This window comes from Scyliorhinus canicula, chromosome 28, assembly GCF_902713615.1.
Source record: "Scyliorhinus canicula chromosome 28, sScyCan1.1, whole genome shotgun sequence".
NCBI classification, from domain to species: domain Eukaryota; kingdom Metazoa; phylum Chordata; class Chondrichthyes; order Carcharhiniformes; family Scyliorhinidae; genus Scyliorhinus; species Scyliorhinus canicula.
Window position 1 is genome coordinate 11,629,965 of NC_052173.1, and position 20,201 is coordinate 11,650,165.

The following is a 20,201-nucleotide window of genomic DNA, read 5'->3' on the forward strand; positions in this document are numbered from 1 at the left end:
CAACGTAAATACTTTCCCGTGAGCTGACTTCTCAAGAAGTACTAGGATTATACAAGAATGTATAATTCTTCAGTCAATAACTGGAGCCAGGTGATATAACGGAGCAGCTTCAACATGGTTACAAACACAGGTGAGAGCATTGCAAGACAGTTCTAAACACAAAGAAAACAAACCTCCTCTGCTATTTATCCACTTTAGCAGAAGCAGCTGGAGAGAACATGGTGGTCTCAAGACAGCCTCCATTTTATTCTTCCGTAATCCAGTGATATTCAAATTCCAGGTAAAAACCCTTTGCATTTAAATAGGGCAACTGACTTAAAACTGGAGAGACCACTTTCTGTTACCCCAGAGTAGGTGAAAACAAATCGATGTTCCCATTTGCTCCATTGCTTTTTGTTACTCTTACACATGGGCCTGAGTTTTCAAAACGATACGGTCATGAAAATAATGACATTCCGCCCGTATCAGTATTTCAAATGAGTGAACTCAGGCTGACCCCATTCTTGAACACTAGCTTTTATCCAAATATAACTACTGTTAATGGACTCGCACCACATCTCAACTTTCCTGGATTTGGTTTCAAAATTGTGCTTTGTCTCAAAGTGAAAATGATCCCGTTCCTCTTTGCGTGCAGTGACATCCTCAAGCACTCTAGAGTCAGGTACTGTATAGATTGGAGATCTCTCAATCTTAACTGTGTACTTCATCTCTAGCGTCAGAACAGCAATCCATTATTACATCAGCCTGATCTTTCCATTCCTAATTACTACAATCCTCGTCCATAGACAAATGTGGGAGATTAGTATCCACTGGGATCTGTCAAATCTCACTTCTGGGTTGGATTTCAGTTCAGGCTTTGGAATTATATACATTGTTCTACCCAGTATTAGGTCCAGTCAGTGCAGGTTGACGTGCCAGTCAAAGGGGATCAAAACATTGTCCAAACCAAAGAGCCCATCAAAACAGTCATGAGAGCGGCCACAATACTAGATGTTTGCCGATTAAATGTCATGTGTGCCTTTGAGAAATGACACCATGTCTGGGGTACACCAGTGGACGGATGGGTTTCACACAGTCCAAAGATGTGCAAGTTAGGTGGATTGGACATGATAAATTGCCCTTAGTGTCCAAAATTGCCCTTAGTGTTGGGTGGGGTTACTGGGTTATGGGGATAGGGTGGAGGTGTTAACCTTGGGTAGGGTGCTCTTTCCAGGAGCCGGTGCAGACTCGATGGGCCAAATGGCCTCCTTCTGCACTGTAAATTCTATGATCGTCTTCACTTTAACTCCAATTCCAAAACTGGATTTCTGACACATACTGGTGGCATTTTGACTGGACTTCAGATTCAGAAATTTGGGTTTAATGGCTACTAATTGCTGTAATCACCAGCCAACTGGATTTCCAAACAGAACAAAAGAACTCATGATTAAAGAGCTGAATGCGTGTTCTCGAGAGGAAATGATATTGGCCTTGGATTTGCTGCAATGCAATGTACGATGATGCATGCTGTTAGCAGACATTTGCGCTCTCCATCCATGCCGCTTTAGACTTGCGCCATGATTTGCTTAACAATCAGTCTACAGCATGGCAAGGTCAGTGATGCATCAGGGACCTCATACACGCTGCAGTCACGGCTTACCCCACAGATCAACTGCATGGCACTATGAAAAGCAGCAAGCAGACACTAACTTGTATTGAGGCAAGGCAATAGGAGATAAACAAACTGGAACTTCTGAAATCAACTTTAAAATGCTTACTTCTTACAGACTTCTAGAAAAGGTTTTAAAACACCTTTTGTGTCTGCCCCTTCAGTTTTACCAGAAATGTTGCAATCGATTGCAAAATGCTTGTCCCCCAGCATCCATTCACCTTGCCCTTCCCTGCTAAATAATTCATGGTGGAAAAAGACAAAGGCGCCATGAATGCTTCCCCAATTCTGAGATAACATATTGGATCTTCAGTTGGGTATCGCAGACAACTAGCACATCAAGCAAGTGTTAACCCTTTCTGTCAATGAAAGGGACAGCAAGAGAGGGGATCAAAATGGTGTCCAAATCAAACATCCCATCAAAGCAATCAGAAAATTGTTAGGAACAGTACGAATGTTCGACGGTTGGCGTCACCAGTGCATTTGGTAATTGACGAGACCATCAATTCACGTGACATGTGGTTATAAGTGAACAGTGGTTTTAATCGTCTTACAACAGAGCCTGCCTGTGACAAGATGAACTCCAGATGAACTGGCAGGCAGGCTCTCAGCATCAACCTTTATACTTCCAGTTAGGGGGAGGAGCCGTGGGTGGAGCCCAGTACAAACTCCCGTACATTCCCAGTGCATCTCCCCCTAGTGGCAGAGCAGCGCAACTGCTCGTGTGCCGAGCTTACAGAGACATAGTACAACATGTGTAATACAGTGTGAATTACGCTACTGTGATTCACCACATTCACCCCCTGTAAAAAAAATCAAGTCCGGCGGGGGTGGTGGCTTACAGATTGAGTCTGTCCGGTGGCCGAGTTGTCCGCTGTAATCGGCGGAGCACCGGGGTTGCAGCCCCTTCTGGTGGCTGGATGATCACGGTTGGTTGGGGTACTATGGTGGACTCCGGGGGTGATTCCGCACGAGCTTCGTACCCGTCTGGTTCGACTGGGGGCGCTGGGAGCTAGCTGGCGCGAGCGCTCGAAAACAATGTAGCGAACTGGTAGGTGGGGGGGGGCGAGTTGGGTGGGATGTAGTGTGAGGGGTACCTCGGCGGTGGTAGTGGGGGGGTTGGATCCTGCAGGTGCTAGGTCCCGGAGGGATACAGTGTCCTGACGGCCGTCAGGGAACTCTACGAAGGCGTACTGGGGGTTTGAGTGAAGCAGGCGCACCTTCTCTACAAGGGGGTCAGTTTTGTGCGCCCGGACGTGCTTCCGGAGGAGTACTGGGTGCATGCATGTCTTCATGCATGCCGGGAGCGAAACCCCCGTGGTAGTGCCCCTGAAAAAACTAAAGAGCCGCTCGTGAGAGGTCTGGTTGGTAGCGGTACATAAGAGGGACCTAATAGCGTGGAGCGCGTCTGGGAGGACTTCTTGCCAATGGGAGATCGGGAGATTCCTGGACCGGAGGGTCAGTAGGACGGTCTTCCAGACCGTCGCGTTCTCCCTCTCCACCTGTCCGTTCCCCCTGGGGTTATAGCTGGTAGTCCTGTTCGAGGCGATGTCCTTGCCGAGCAGGTACTGACGCAGCTCGTCACTCATAAAGGACGAACCCCGGTCGCTGTGTACGTAGCTGGGGAAACCAAACAGGGTGAAGATACTATGCAGGGCCCTAATGACTGTGTGGGAGGTCATATCGGGGCATGGGATAGCAAAGGGAAAACGGGAGAACTCGTCCATGACGTTCAGGAAGTACACATTCCTGTTAGTCGAGGGTGTGGCCCTTTGAAATCGATGGCGAGGCGTTCAAAGGGCCTAGAAGCCTTGACCAGGTGGGCCCTGTCTGGTCTGTAGAAGTGCGGTTTGCACTCCGCGCAGATCGGGCAATCCCTGGTGATGGCTTTTACCTCCTCAGTGGAGAAAGGCAGATTTTGGGCTTTAATGTAGTGGGCGAGCCGGGTGACCCCCGGGTGGCAGAGGTCATTGTGGATGGCCGGTGATGAGGGTGAACCTCCTACCTGCGAGGTAGTGCCTCCAGTGACGAATACCCTCTACAATGGCTTGTGTTTCCTTTTCGACTGAGGAGTGTCGAAGTTCCGAAGCGGAGAGGGTACGGGAGAAGAATGCGACTGGTCTCCCTGCCTGATTTAAAGTGGCTGCAAGAACTACCTCTGAGGCGTCGCTCTCAACCTGGAAAGGGACGGATTCATCCACCGCTCGCATGGCAGCCTTGGCGATGTCCTCCTTGATGCCGTCGAAGGCCTGGCGAGCCTCAGCTGACAGGGGAAAAAGTGTGGCCTTAAAGAGTGGGCGGGCTTTGTCCGCATATTGAAGGACCCACCGGGCATAATACGAAAATAATCCCAGGCACCGTTTGAGGGCCTTGGGACAATGAGGGAGAGGGAGTTCTAAGAGGGGGCGCATACGATCCGGGTCGAGGCCCAGGACTCCATTTTCCACGACATAGCAGAGGATGGCTAGTCTGGTTGTGCGGAAAACGCATTTCTCCTTGTTGTATGTGAGGTTAAGCTTCTGGGCCGTCTGGAGAAATCGGTTGAGGTTGGCATCGTGGTCCTGCTGGTCATCGCCGCAGATGGTGACGTTTTCCAAGTACGGAAACGTGGCCCGCAGCCCGTACTGGTCTACCATTCGGTCCATTGCTCGTTGGAACACCGAAACCCCATTCGTGACGCCAAAGGGGACCCAGAGGAAGTGGAAGAGGCGGCCATCGGCCTCAAACGCCGTGAAATGGCGGTCCTCCGGGCGGATTGGGAGTTGGTGGTATGCAGACTTCAGATTCACCGTGGAAAAAATCCAATACTGGGCGATCTGATTCACCATGTCTGCAATCCTGGTGAGGGGGTACGCGTCGAGGAGCGTAAACCGATTAATGGTCTGACTATAGTCTATGACCATGCGGAATTTTCCCCGGTCTTGACGACCACCACCTGAGCTCTCCAGGGACTGTTACTGGCCTCTATGATCCCCTCACGTAAAAGCCTCCGGACCTCGGATCGAATTAACACCCTGTCCTGTAGGCTGTACCGCCTGCTTAGAGTGGCTACGGGTTTACAGTCCAGAGTGAGGTTGGCAAAGAGAGGGGGGGGGGGGGGAAAGATTCGCAGCGTGGCTCGGCTGCAGATAGTGAGCAGGGGTAGGGGTCCGCCGAAGCGAAGGGTGAGACTCTTGAGATTGCATTGAAAGTCGAGTCCCAATAAGAGTGGGGCGCAGAGTTCGGGCAGGACGTATAGTTGGAAATTAGAGTAGCTAGCGCCTTGGATTGTTAGAGTTGCGACGGTGCTCCCTTGGATATGGACAGAGTGGGAACCCGAAGCGAGGGAGATAGTTTGCCGTGCAGGGAAAACTGGGAGCGAACAGCGTCTTACAGATCTGGGTGTATGAAGCTCTCAGTGCTCCCGGAGTCGAAAAGGCACGGTGTACTGTACCCTTTGATTTGGACCGTCGTCATCGAGTTGTGAAGATGCTTTGGGCGCGATTGGTCCAGTGTGACTGCGTTGAGTTGCGGGTAGTCGGCGGCTCGGTCGGCTGTGCTGTGATGGCACCGCGATGAGTGCCCGCTGAGGTCGCAGTCTTCAATCAAGTTTTGTGTGTGTAAGGGCAGCACGGTGGCGCAGTGGGTTAGCCCTGTTGCCTCACGGCGCCGAGGTCCCAGGTTCGATCCCGGCTCTGGGTCACTGTCCGTGTGGAGTTTGCACATTCTCTCCCTGTGTTTGCGTGGGGTTCGCCCCCACAACCCAAAGATGTGCAGTGTAGGTGGATTGGCCATGCTAAATTGCCCCTTAATTGGAAAAAATTAATTGGGTACTCTAAATTTAAAAAAAAAAAGTTGTGTGTGTGTGGAGAGAGGATGGGGCCCAAGATGGCCACCCCCGTGGATCGCACGTGGTGGGCAGCGAGGAAGATGGCGTCCAAGATGGCGGCCCCCATGAGTCACGCGTGGTGGGGGTCCGCCAAGATGGCGGCCCCCATGGATCGCACGTGGGGGCGGAGTCGGGGCATAGGCCGCTACGTTCTTGGGCCTGCGAGTGGAGAGGGTGATTACTTTGTGCCGCTGGAGGTTTAAGGGCTGGGGCCTTCCTTGCCAGGCACACTCTGGCGTAGTGGCCTTTTCGCACGCAGCTGCTGCAGGTCGCGTTGCGGACCGGGCAGTGCTGCCGCGGGAGCTGGGGCTGGCCACAAAAGTGGCAGGCTGGGGCAGCATGGTGGCTGGGTGGCCGCGTGTCGCAGGCCTGGGGGAGTCGCTGGTCGGGGGCCCATGACGGGGTCGCACAGTCGGCAGGAAACGAGGTGAGGCTACGAAATTAGACCTCCATAGTTGTAGCGAGTTCAACAGTATCTTCTAAATTTAGGGCCCCATTCTCCAGCAGTCGCTGGCGCACGTAATTCGATCTAAGGCCTGCAACAAAGACATCGCGGACAGCAAGTTCTCTATGTTCTGCAGCAGTTACAGCCTGATAATTACAGTCCCGGGGTAAGGCTTTTAAGTCTCTAAGGAATTCTTCTAGCGATTCTGTAGGGCACTGGCGGCGAGTAGTAAAAACGTGGCGCGCGTAGACCTCATTGATAGGCCTCATGTACATTCTATCGAGTAGGGCCAGGGCCTCTGTATATGAGCCGGTACAGTTTAGCCGAGTAGATATACGATGGCTCACCCTCGCGTGCAGTAGACTAAGTTTCTGCTCCTGTCGTTTCTGTGGTGCTTGCTTCAGCCAGGTAGGCCTTAAAACATCGGAGTCAATGCGAAAAGATTTATTTCGCCTCTGCATCCTGCGGGTTGAGTTCCAGTCGATTAGGCTTGAGGGCTGATTCCATGGTCATTCCTTACTGTTTCTTAAGACGATTAAATTAATGAGACCATCAATTCACGTGACACGTGGTTAGAAGTGAACAGTGGTTTTAATCGTCTTACAACAGAGCCTGCCTGTGACACAATGAACTCCAGATGAATTGGCAGGCAGGCTCTCCGCATCAACCTTTATACTTCCGGTTAGGGGGAGGAGCCGTGCGTGGAGCCCAAGTACAAACTCCCGTACACTCCCAGTGCACCTCCCCCTAGTGGCAGAGCAGCGCAACTGCTTGTGTGCCGCGCTTACAGAGACATAGTACAACATGTGTAATACAGTGTGAATTACGCTACTGTGATTCACCACAGTAATAACACCACATATTCAGTCAGATTATCAATGTGATGATTGGTTGCTTCGAGGGGCAAGTTGGTTGCATTGATACCCCTGCACCCTGAAGAAGCTAGCAATCCTGTGGATATTGATCAACCAATCTCTTTGCTGTGCATGGAATATTTTAGATTTAAGTGAAGTTTTGTGCCCTATGGAAGAGGGAATCGGTTACATGTTAAATGCAGCTCCCTCGCTGATGTTCCAGAGGTCTCTAGAGTCAGAAGCAAGATCCGTAGAAATTGAAGGATGCCATCACCTTCGTTGCCCCTGACAAGACCCTGTGAGAGGTGAACTGTGGTTTCAGGCCTTGCTTCCCTGGCAAAGCATAGCCTGTGTACACACAGCTCCTCCAGCAGTGCCCAAATTGGCATTTATTCCTTGCACAGTGCAGGGAGGAGTGGCAAAAATGGTTCAGGCAATGGTGCGAGTGCTTTACCCCCAGATCGCTGATGAATGGTGGAATGCTCAGTAGCGAGGCCATTGCAATATTTTCTCCTTCGTAACACGTAGAATAGAGATGGGGGTGATTCTGTAATTATAGACACTAACAAGTGGAAGGCAATAGCAAACCACCACTGGCAAAAGCTACCAAGAAAATGGCTCAGAATGAAGCACCAGCGTGCAGCAAGCCATAAGCCTCTGGGCAGAGCACACATGATGACGAGACACTAACAGGACTGGATGGGAAAACTAGCAAGAAAAGATTGCTAAAACAGAGAATTAGAAAAAGGAAACTCGAATTAAGAACTTCCTGTCTGCTGGTGCGAGCCTCCACAACTTTAATAGTCCCTCTGTTAGCCTCCCAGGCTGAACCATGCAAGGGCCATAAACCACGTCAATACCAGGTTATTCATTATTTTTCAGTCATTTGCATCACACAAGAATTGGCCATCGCCATTGATCGCAGTGGTAGGCTAAGAGATGAGACAAACTCTTAGCAGCTTGGGCAAGGCTATTGCTGGAGGAGTGGCGCAAATATCCCAAATTATGGTGTATTGCAACTCATGGCATATTCCATTTATTCTATTACTTGTTGGCATTTTCACATGTTAATATTGCATGCTGTTCATGGGTCATGTCCATGCTGCAATTTTCTGCCAACTTCAGACCTACAGTGAAAATCTTCAGTTAACTAATAAAAAAAAGGTGTTATGCCTGCAAACAAAAACCTAGGGGGAAAACACCATCAATACAATGACACTGCCGGCTGACCTTGCAGACAAGAGCAATGCCTGGAAACAGTACACCTAGGGCCTCATACCACAGCAGGTTATGTGCAGCTGCCAGTATGAAGGTTTCTGGTCAATTGGACAGTCATCGTCGCCAAGCTTGCCATACAGGTCATAAAGCCTCACTGCCGGGTCCCGTTCCCCCCTTCCCTATTCAATCTTCCAGTACATTCTTCCGCCATCTCAGCTTTGACCTCTGCAATTGGGACAAATTCTGGCTATGTGGCACACTTGCCCGCATACTGCAATCTTCGTGCTGTAAAAATTATGGTTTGCTGACCATTACTTCTCATTATTTTAGCATTGATTACTCTTGGCTTTTTGGCCAGTCCAGAAGCCTCCTTGCATATTCGACTCCAGAACCATCCAACTATAATGTTCAATTGGAACCAAACCAAAAATCCACCATTATGGAGAAGACATCCTTTTTGGATTAAATACAATCAGAATAAAGACAGTTGTCTCATAAGCAAGAGGGGAAAAATAGGTTATGCACAAAAATATATAATTACAATATTTAATAGGAGTAAGAGACTAGGGTGTAATTTTACCCTAGCAATGTCACAGCTGCACTGCTTCAGCACAGTAATGATTTGATAATTATAGTCTGTAACGTTTGGGTGGGATAGAAGTGTCAATACTCCATCCATTTTGTTATAAATTATGAAAAACCCAGAGGTTAAACTTCAAGCAAGCTTCAATCAAAAAGCCACTATAGGGGTCAAATTCTTAGCTATCCCAGCTCCCATATTGGAATGCCCATAGGGTACTGTAAATTATGTGGAATCCACAAGAGGTTAGGAGTATATATGACCGTCCCCTCTTAATTTCTTGCCAATTTCTCCCATTTCGCTTTTTAGAAGGCTTGGGCTATGGTTCGATAGGAGTCTAGACACAATGTTAACAGTCTATTCCATTATGGGAACTTTAAACTCAACACCATTACTTCCCCCCCCCCCCCCCCCCCCCCCCCCCCCGAAAAAAAAAGCCCAGGGGCACCTGTCACCATTGTGTCTAAACTCAACAAATTGAGCAAAGACCAGAGATTGGGGGTGAAACTTTCTGGTCTCCAGTGCTCAGCTATTGACTGTCCCCGCTAGCTGTGCCATTCAGAGGAGAGGCACAAAGAGAAAAAAAAAAGAGCCCCAAAAAGGTGATATATTTGCAACTTTGTAATAAATGGGTGCAAAGGAATGGATCATGGTTGATGTAAAACATTAGCTGCAGGCTTAAAAGACTAAAATAAACAGGTCATTCATAAAATTCAGTTGCAGTTTGCCAGATCTCTGGTGACTGGATAATTCCTAAACACCGCTGCAGAGTGGGATCTACCATCACCGGTACCTTTGTGAGCATTGAGAATATGGCGAGGAGCTTTATCCGGGGAAAACACTGACCCATACTTCAGAAATGTTTTAAAAGTGCCAATGACAAGACAGGAACTATCAAGACTCAAGAAAACTGTTACACTAGTTCACCTGGTTTGGTTAATAATTAGGATAAGAGCTGTGAGGGACCCAGAAAAACTTCCGCAACTGCAAGAATTATTCATGCAACAGGAATTATGCTGATGTGGTCAATCACAAAACCTGAGCTACTCACCTCATCAGGAATGGGGAATTTGAGACTTCCGGTGGCAGCCATGAAGTGGGTGGTTGCACGTTGGGTGGCTCCCGCTAAAGGTAGGTCTTTACTGTCCTTCCCCACCCATATGGGTTTTGAGGGCACAGGGTGTGAGTCCCTCTGGTGAAGCTGGAGTATGGATCAGCGGATGAGAAGTGCCACGAGACAGAGAGCAGCTGGAGCAAGAAGGTTTTCATGGTACATCACAGGTGAAGATGGCAGAGGGCAAGGGGGCAGCACTGCCCGCCCAGTGATCAACAGAGCAGCTGGTGCCGTTTTTGAACAACAAATTCCAGCAGCAGAGGAAAGAGGCTTGGGAGGTTTTGGCCAAGGTGGTGGAGCCGCTCAGAGCGGTGATCGAGAGAGTGGAGCAGAGGCAGGAGGCTCGAGGCTCGGGGCCTGGCAATTCAGAAGGTGGAGGAGGTGGTGGGGGAGCATGAGGAGTGGTTGGCCTCGCTGAAGACGGAGTTATGGGTGGTACTTGACAGCCAGAAAAGGCTGAGAGAAATTGGACAACCTCGAGAATTGCTCATGGAGGAAGAATCAGAGAATCGTCGGGATGCCTGAGGGCATCGAGAGAGCGGAGGCTGCCAGGTTTGTAGTGAGCATGCTGGAGAGGTTGTTGGGGAAGGGGGCCTTTGACTGGCCCCTCGAGGTGCACAAGGCGCGGAGGAGGCCACACATGGGGGAACTAACAATGGTGGTGAGGTGTCATCGATTTTTGGACAAGAGAAATTCTGAAATGCACCTGGGAAGGGAGTGTGATTTTTTTGTTCGAGGGTGGAGTTTGCTGACATGGGAGTGGTTGGTGTGGCACAGTTGGGAAAGGAGAAATGGCAGCAGGCATCCGAGGGCGGGCCTGGAGGGGTGCGTTATGCAGACTAGCCCAAAGAAGGGCATGATTGATCAGCAGCAGGGAATGGGGGGGGGGGGGGGCGAACGTGCCAGAGCTGAATGGGCCGCCGGTTAAATGGTCGCGTGTGTTCACGCATTTGAGAAGTCTGAAGGCTAACGTGTTTTTGCAGGAGACGCACATGAAGCTGGGGGATCACACAAGGCGGAGGAAAGGATGGGTGAGGCATGCTTTTCATTCAGGGTTGGATATGAAGATGAGGGGCATGGTAGTGTTGGCTAATAGGAGAGTAGCGTTTGGGCTAGAGAGCATCATGGCCAATCCGGGGGTTGGGAGATGGGGGGGAGGGTAGGTAGGTATGTGATGGTCAGTGGGAAACTGGAGGGGTTGCCGGTAGTCCTGGTAAACGTATGCCCCAAATTGGGATGACGTGGACATTATAAGGCAGGTGTTGGGGACGATTCCAGACCTGAACACCCACTGGCTGATCTTTTGGGGGAGGGGGGGGGAATTTCTTTTTTCTATTTTTATGGGGCAATTTAGCCCAACCCACCTACCCTGCACATCTTTGGGTTGTGGGGTTGAGACCCACGCAGACATGGGGAGAATGTGGAAACTCCACACGCACGGACAATGGCTCGGGGCCAGGATCGAACTGGGTGCTTGGCGCCGTGAGGTAGCAGTGCTAACCACTGCACCGGCATGTTTTTTTTGGGGGGGGGGGGGGGGGGGGGAGTTACATCAACACAATACGGACCCTGATCTTGACAGGTAGAGGGACGTTGGCAGTGGCTAGGGAATGCAGAGGGTTCATGGAGCGGGGGGGGGGGGGGGGGGATGGAGGTTTGGGAGGCCGAGGGTGAAGGAGTTTTCATACTACTCCCATGTGCAGCGGGTGTACTCCCAGATTAATTTTTTTCCTGACGGACAAGTCACGCTGGCGGGGGTGGCCGACTTGGAGTATTCAGCGATTGTGGTTTCAGACCACGCGCTGCATTGGGTGGATTTGAGGGCGGTTCAGGGGGAAGCCCAATGGCCGCAGGTGGTTAGATGGGGATTTGTTGGCGGATGTGGGGGGGGGGGGGGGGGGAAGTGTGCGCGAGTGGGTGATGGCTGCCATCCGAGGCTATGTGGAGTTGAATGATACGGGGGAGCTCACAGCCGCCACGCTGTGGGAGGCACTCAAGGCGGAGTCAGGGAGGGAATTTATTTCAATTCAGGCGCATAGGGAGAAGGTGGAGCGGGAGGAGAGGACAAGGCTGGTCAATAAGATTCTGAGGGTAGATGGGAAAGTGAGGTGTTCCTGATCAATGCCAGAGGGCAAGAAAGGAGATTGGGGGGGAGTTGCCGTTCAGTGTGGTGAGGGACAAGCTTTAGGTACTTAAGAATCCAGGTGGTGGGGAGCTGGGCCCAGTTACATAGGTTGAATTTGGTTCGATTGGTGGAGCGAATGAAAGTGGATTTTAAGAGGTAGGATGTGTTGCTGCTGTCGCTGGCTGAGTGTGTACAGTGACAATGACTGTGCTGACAAGGTTCCTGTTAGTGTTCCAGAACACCTCTATCTTTGTTTCTCCCTGTCTGCGTGGGTTTTTTCCAGGTGCTCCGGTTTCCTCCCACAGTCCAAAGATGTGCAGGTTAGGCGGAGTGACCATCCTAAATTGCCACCAAGTGTCCAAAGACATGCAGGTTAGGTGGGGTTACAGGGATAGGGCAGGGGCGTGGGTCTAAGTGGGCCTTCAGAGGGTTGGTGCAGACTCGATGGGCCAAATGGCCTCCTGCACTGTAGGAATTCTGTGGTCCTGTTTTCTGAATTCAAGTTCACAACTGCAAGAGTCCCACATGAAAAGGGATTGGCCAACCTCCACCCAGCTTGGAGCAAATATGTCCCCTCACGGGCAATTCTTTGGGCTCAAGATTGACAGGGTTCTGAATGCAAACAATTAGGTCAGTCTCCTGATTTTACGACACAGATGGGTGTACTATGGCTGAGAAATGGAACATCCAAGGATTGACTAGCTAAGGTAAACATTGTTGGGTCAGTTACATTGTTGTTCAGCATAAATTCAATAAAATGAACAAACACACAAGACACTCACCTGATGGGATAGGTTTCATCTTTTCTTCTTTCTATCTCAAGAGATGGAATGGCTTCCCAGCCAAACGACAAGCTCCAGTCAAAGTTTCCCCGATTGTGAAGCCTTCCATGCCGGACAGGTTTGGACACCTCAAAGGTATTGAGGTCAATGGTAGTGATGTCAGGGCTTACCACGGCAGTGTAATTTTCAGCTATCCTTCCCAGCAAAGGTTCCAGCCAGCCATTGAAGCACTCACCTAAATATTTGATAAATTAGAAAAAGACAGGGTTTTTGCAAAAGCTTGGACAAAAAAAAATAAATGAATTTTCCCTTCTCCCATTATTTCCCCTCCAAAAGGCTCGTCAAATAAACCAAACGTTAGTGTAGTACAAGTAACAAGTAATTTGTCCCAACCAGCTTATTTTGCCATTTTTGTTAGCTACAGGAACTCTTTGCTCCACAATCCTAATCCCCTGCCTTTCCCCCAAATTCTCCAATATACTTACTTCCTAGATAGTTTCCAAAAGCTCAATAGTTTCTGCCTCCTCAGTTAGATAGTTCCACTTTTTTTACTATCCTGCATCTTCAATTCTTCACCCTGGGTGACCTGATCAGTGTTCAGCTAGACTGTCTCCTTCATTTAAACTTTGCGGCACCAGACATTCCTTATTCAATTACCATTGTGTTCTGCTATTTGTCCAATGACCCACATTGGTAGCAATGCCCTAGATCCAAGATAGAATAAAGAGACGTGGCTTGGTTCATTTCCTGCAAGTGTGAAATGAATGAACAGTCATTTATAACAAAATCAAACGCAGGAACTATTTGATGAAATAAATCATTCACTTTTATTAATAAGAGTAAGATCCTTTGAGGGCTTAGTGGGTAAATGCATCGCAGGAGAGAAACGAGTTGTAGCAAGTACATCTCCAGAATGAGTTACACGGAGTAAGCAACTGTAGCTCACTGAAGGGGAAGAAACACAAACTGAATTTCCCCACACGGCAGCAGGTTACAATTCAGCTGTTTGAATAGCCAGGAGAAATGTCAAAGAGGATTCTAAATACTATACTGATGCACCCCAGTTTGAGGCCTTCTGTAAAAAGAAAAATAAACTTGCACATTCAGCCTGTTATTTTTCAACTTGTGCACGTGCATCAATTCAGTAATCAGTCATTTCTGTTGACAAGTGTTCATTCTGTTCAGCTTTAAATAAATGGCAGCTGGTATTTTTAACAAATTCAGAATTCAATCTCTTTAAATAACAGGACAGGCCATACAGTAATTTTAGAATGAACTAAATTAAACTGGAATCTGGTTACATTTGATCCTATTTTGAGAGACTTTCTCACCTTTTTTAGGCCTCCTGAGCAGCATAAACCAATCCCCAACCAGCAAGGAAGGCAAACAACCTACACCCTGGCCTTGGTGAATCTGTCCTCCTTGAAAGATTGTTTCTTACATCTGTTCAATTCATCCCTCCTCCCATCATTGACATCCCACAGAGATTAGGAATTTACCACATGATTGAAGATTGGGACAAACATTTTGCTGCACAATTAAAAATCAGCCTATGGGAAAAAAATCTCATCGGCACTGCTGATTTTAGGGAGAGGCAGGCAAGAAAGAACAATGGCAGGATTCTCCGGTCTACCAGCTGTATGTTTCTCAGTGGTATACCCTCGCCTGCAGCGGGATTCTCCTTTCCCGCCACCTGCCAATGGGATTTCCCATTGTGGCCACCCCAATCTGCCAGGAACCTTGCGGGCAGAAAGGAGAATCCCATTGGCGGAGAATCCCGCCCAAGAATCCCGTCCAATGTTCTTCACAGCCTCAAGCTGCCTCAAAGCTCTTCACAAGAGATCTCCAACTCATTGTCTTATCCTGATACGCTATCCTGATATGCAACGGGTATGGGTTTTAAAAAATCTATTACTTGCCACTTCACTCACCAGTTCTGGTATGTCAGTCCTTAACTTTTACCAGTTGCTCCTGGTGATTGATGAGTTACAAGGATTTATTTGGCATTAGCTTATTTCTAATTGCAGAATGGCCTTCATTTTTAAAAAAAATATTTTTATTGAAGCTTTTGCAAAATTTTTATAACAAACAAAACAACAACATAAACATCAACATGGTAAACTAGACATTTCCCACCCAACCCCTTCTGTACATCCCTTAACCATATTGCACCTGCCCGACCCCCCCCCCCCCCCCCCCCCCCCCCGCCTCCCTTCAGAATGCTGCTTCTGCCAACATTTTAATTTTCCCCGAGAAAGTCAACGAACGGCTGCCACCTCCGGGAGAACCCCAGCATTGACCCCCTCAAGGCAAACTTTATTTTCTCCAGCTTGAGAAACCCAGCCATGTCACTGACCCACGTCTCAACACTCAGTGGGTTTCGAGTCCCTCCATATTAACAGGATCCGTCTCCGGGCTACCAGGGAGGCGAAGGCCAGAACGTCGGCCTCTTTCACTTCCTGAACTCCCGGCTCTTCCGACACTCCGAAGATCGCCGTCTCTGGACTCGGCACCACCCACGTACCTAGTACCTTGGACATTGCCTTGGCAAACCCCTGCCAGAATCCTCCAAGCTTCGGGCATGCCCAAAACATATGGACATGGTTTGCTGGGCTTCCCGCACATCTCGCACATCTATCTTCTACCCCAAAAAATTTGCTCATCCTCGCCATCATGTGTGCCCGGTGTACCACCTTAAACTGTATTAGACTGAGCCTGGCACATGATGATGAGGAATTAACCCTGCTTAGGGCATCCGCCCACAGACCCACCTCTAACTCCCCACCTAGCTCCTCCTTCCACTTGCCCTTCAGTTCCTCCACCGGGGTCTCCTCCACCTCCAACAACTCCTGATAGATATCCAACACTTTCCCCTCCCCCACCCAGGTACCGGACACTACTCTGTCCTGTGTCCCCCGTGGCGGGATCAGCGGGAAAGCCAATACCTGTTTCCTCAGAAAGACTTGTAAATATCTGAAACCATTTCCTGACGGCAGCTTGAACTTGTCCCCCAGCGCCTTCAGACTGGGAAAACTCCCGTCTATGAATAGATCTTCCATCCGTCTAATTCCTGCTCTCTGCCAACTTTGGAACCCGCCATCTATCCTGCCCGGCGCGAACTTGTGGTTATTGCAAATCGGGGTCCAGACAGACGCACCCTCCACCTTCTTATATCTCCTCCATTGCCCCTAGATCCTCAAAGCCGCCACCACCACCGGACTTGTGGAGTACCGGGCCGACGAGAACGGAAGAGGTGCCGTTATCAGTGCTCCCAAACTGGTGCCTTTGCATGACGCCGTTTCCATCCGCTCCCATGCCGACCCCTCCCCCACTACCCACTTCCTAATCATGGCTATATTCGCCGCCCAGTAGTAGTTGCAGAAGTTGGGCAGCGCCAACCCACCCTCCCCCCGACTGCGCTCCAGCAACTCTTTGTTCACTCGCGGGGCTTTACCCACCCACACAAAACCCAAAATAACCTTGTTTACCCGCTTGAAAAAGGCCTTAGGGATGAAGATGGGGAGGCACTGGAAGACAACTAAAAATCTGGGGAGGACCGTCATTTTCACGGTCTGTACCCTCCCCGCCAACGATAACGGGAGCATATCCCATCTTTTCTGCCTCCTCAGTTAGATAGTTCCACTTTTTTACTATCCTGCATCTTCAATTCGTCGCCCTGGGTGACCTGATCTGTGTTCAGCTGGACTGTCTCTTTCATTTAAACTTTGCGGCACCAGATATTCCTTAACAGCCAATGAGGTACTTTACAAAATCACTGGTATAATGCAGGAAATGCAGCAGCTAATTTATGCTGCTGCATAAAGTTCCACAAACAGCGACATGATAATAATCAGGTAATCTGTTTTAGCGGCATTGGTCGAGGGATAAATATTGGTCAGAACTTAGAAAGAATCCCAAGTTCCTTTTTGAAATAGTTGTTATGGGCCAGGGTTTAGAGAACCCCAAAGTGTATCATGGAGTTCACCTGACCCACAACATTTAATAGATTGTGCTATGGGGAGCACACGACCCACTATACAGGGATGGTACAGCAGAAATGAAAAAGTATTTTTTAAAGCAAAACAATGTTTATTCTTTGAACTCAAGTTAACCTTTTTAAAACATACAGTGAACACCTTAGCAACCATTAATTCAAATACAACCCCCAAAGAATACAACACTAAGTAATCCTTAATAACTTCCCAAACAACATCCAGAAGACAGAAGAAACACCTTTTAACAGAAGCACATCAGGTTTACATTCACTACGGAGAATATTTATAATTCGGAATTCACCAAATGATTCAAGAGATAGTCTTTTCATGGCAGAGACATACCCATATGTCTTGTGGTCATTTCATTTGTTTAGCTACCTTCTCAAATGAAAAAAAGCTTCTACCTCCTTCTCATCAAACCTTGGCAATGCTTGGACATATTTAAATAGATTCCCACCAAGCCTTCGACTTTGACGCTCTTTCTCACTATCCTCATCACTATCATCCAACTGTATGTTTCCCTTTATGTCTGCCAATGTTACCTGACTGTCATGTTTCATGGCCATTTTCTGAAGTTCAAACTCTCTCTCTATCTTCTTCCCTGATCTGTATCTCCCTTTCTTTTTGTTTTGCTAGGGCTATTCTTTCTTTTCTCCTTTCTTCTCTCTCCTTTTCTTTTTCCTCTCTCTCTCTTTCTTTTTCCTCCCTTTCGTATTGAAGCTGCTTTAATTCTTTCTCATGTTCCATTTGTTTAATTTGTAACTGAATTTTTGCCATTTCCAATGTGTCAAACTGTATCTCAGGCAATTTTAAATGCTTAGCCACTACCATAATTACCTCATCTTTTCACATTTTTTCAGGTAATGTTAACTGCAATGTTTTTGCCAAATCTAACAGTCTGCTTTTATTCTCTGTCCGTAAGGTACTGCGTGTGACCGTCTCCACACCCATAAACTTCAGAGCCTCTGAAAGAGCCATTGTCCACAACACACTCCCGACTTAAACTAGAATACCACACCTGATAAGCAACCACAAGATGCTCATCCCTCACTGCCTTTAAGTTCACTAAGCCAATCCAATAGACTTTTATCCCTCGAGTCCCCAATTTGTTATGGGCCAGGGTTTAGAGAACCCAAAAGTGTATCATGGAGTTCACCTGACCCACAGCTTTTAATAGATTGTGGTATGGGGAGCACATGGCCCACTCTACAGGTGTGGTACAGCAGAAATAGAAAAGTATTTTGTAAAGCAAAACAATGTTTATTCTATGAACTCAAGTTAACCTTTTTTAAAAACAGTGAACATCTTAGCAACCATCAATTCAAATACAACCCCCAAAGAATACAACACTAAGTAATCCTTAATAAATTCCCAAACAACATCCAGAAGACAAAAGAAACACCTTTTAACAGAAGGACATTTTAGGTTTACATTCACTACGGAGAACATTTATAATTCTGAATTCATCATCAAATGATCAAGAGATAGTCTTTTCATGGCAGAGATCTCAACAGTACACCTGCTTTGTCTGGCTTCAGCTCCAACACTGAAAATGAAACTAAAAAACACCCTGCAGCAAACAGCCTAAAACAAAAGTAAAAAGCTGACAACAGCCCAGCTCCACCCACACTCTGGCATCACTGATAAACACCCTTTTCTTAAAGGTACTCTCACATGACATATGGAAATATCTCTTATTTCCCAAACTCTATTCTTCTTGGTCATATTCTGGAAGAGTAATTTTAAGCTTTGAGAATTACATGACAAGTTAGGGAGAAGAGATGGATGAGCTTTGAATGGTCTTTCATCATCAGCACCCCTGACCTAATCTGTTAACGTGCAAGTTCAACTTGACTCAGTCGATAGAATTTTTAGTTCAGAGTCAGAAGGTGCCGGATTCAAACACCATTCTAGGCCTCACAAAATAACCCTAGGCAGACAATTTAGTGAGAGAGTGCGGCTTTCTTGAAAGTACCATCTTTCAGATGAAACATTAAAGCTATTCAGATAGACCCTGAAGATTCTGTGGTACTATTCACAAAGCAACAGAGGTTTATTTGTTGGCTTGTGGCCAACATGGACTCTTCAACCAACATGGCCAAAACCGGTTGCTATCTGGTCATTTATCTCATTGCTGATTGTGAGATCTTGCTCCATGAAAATTGGCAGCTACATTTTCCTCCAATACAAACAGTGACTACACTTCAAACAGTATCCATTTAGGTCATCCTGTGGCTGTGAATGGGGCAATACAAATAGCTATATAAAAACACGTTCCCCGTGTCTGCGTGGGATTCCTCCGGGTGCCCTGGTTTCCTCCCACAGCCCAAAGATGTGCAGGTTAGGTGGATTGGCCGTGCTAAATTGCCCTTAAGTGTCCAAAAGTGGGGTTACGGGGATAGGGTGGAGGTGTGGGCGTAGGGTGCACTTTTGAAGGGCTGGTGCGGACTCGATGGGCCAAATGGCTTCCTTCTGCCCTGTAATTTCTAGAATTCTATTTAAAAAAGACACCAACATTAATAAAGAACACCCACAAAAATCAGGATGCAGCTGGATTCAACTGCAACAAAGTTTTATTACAAAAAAAGAATGGCATCATTTTTAGCCATAAAACAATTTTCAAAGGGTTTGCATTCATTTTCTTCTTTTGACAGGCAGAATACCTGGTCACATAGTTGCACAATTGCCCATTTGATACATGGAAGAAATATGTAAATACTTACAGTGAGCATCAAGAAAGGTCAGCACTTCTCCAGTGGCCACACTAGCCCCCAAGAGCCTTGCAGTTATCAATCCTGTCCTCTCCAGTTGTCGGACAACCTTCACTATCCGGAACTGCTTTACATACTCATCCAGTTGTTCTTTCAAATAGTCTGGCAAAATCAGAATCCAGCACATTTTAATAATTTAAAACAGAATTTTATTCACTATTCAAAACTTAGCTGACGACATTGCTTCACATCACAATTAAAATAGCGGCTCGCAGATTGTTTACTTAGCCACTGCTTGATTGCAGCTACTTCAACATGCAATGGTGATCAATCACACAAGGAGGGTGTCAATGGTCACTGTAAATCATAGCCAAGCAACGTGGCCCATCAACATAATTTTATGCACATTTGCAGCCAAAAGATGCTTTGCCAGCCCCATCAATGGTCCAGGCACCACCCATTGCAGAGCTATACACACTGGATGTTCCCAGATCCAAGTCCCGATCTTAGCCCTACATAATAGTTGGAGTGCAGCAATTGGCCTCCGTATCCCAGAGCTAGGTGGAGAGGGAAGAGAAAAGATTCATAGACATACAGCACAGGAGGCCATTCAGCCCATCGTGTCCACACCAGTCAACAAAGATCTGACTACACGAATCCCATTTTCCAGTGCTTGGCCCATAGCCCTGGAGGTTACGGCAGTGCAAGTGAATATCAAATTACTTCTTAAACGTTAAGAGTTTCTGATTCAACCACCCTTTCCGGCAGTAGTTTCACACTCCCACCACCCTCGGGGTGAAGATTTCTCCTTAACTCCCCTCTCAGCCTTCTACCGTAAATCTATGAACCCTGGTTATTGAC

At 47.8% G+C, this 20,201-nt stretch overlaps 1 protein-coding gene across 4 annotated transcripts in view; it reads right to left on the reverse strand.

Moving 5' to 3' along the window:
* The window catches only part of LOC119958135 (polypeptide N-acetylgalactosaminyltransferase 6-like), a 95,705-nt gene that overhangs the window by 28,779 nt on the left and 46,725 nt on the right, over positions 1–20,201 (reverse strand). For all 4 annotated transcript variants that reach the window (XM_038786423.1, XM_038786424.1, XM_038786426.1 and 1 more), the window contains 2 exons: positions 19,353–19,502; positions 12,635–12,869 (listed from right to left, as the gene is read on the reverse strand). In XM_038786423.1, the coding sequence (XP_038642351.1) occupies positions 12,635–12,869; positions 19,353–19,502 (385 nt within the window). The remainder of the gene's footprint in view (positions 1–12,634; positions 12,870–19,352; positions 19,503–20,201) is intronic.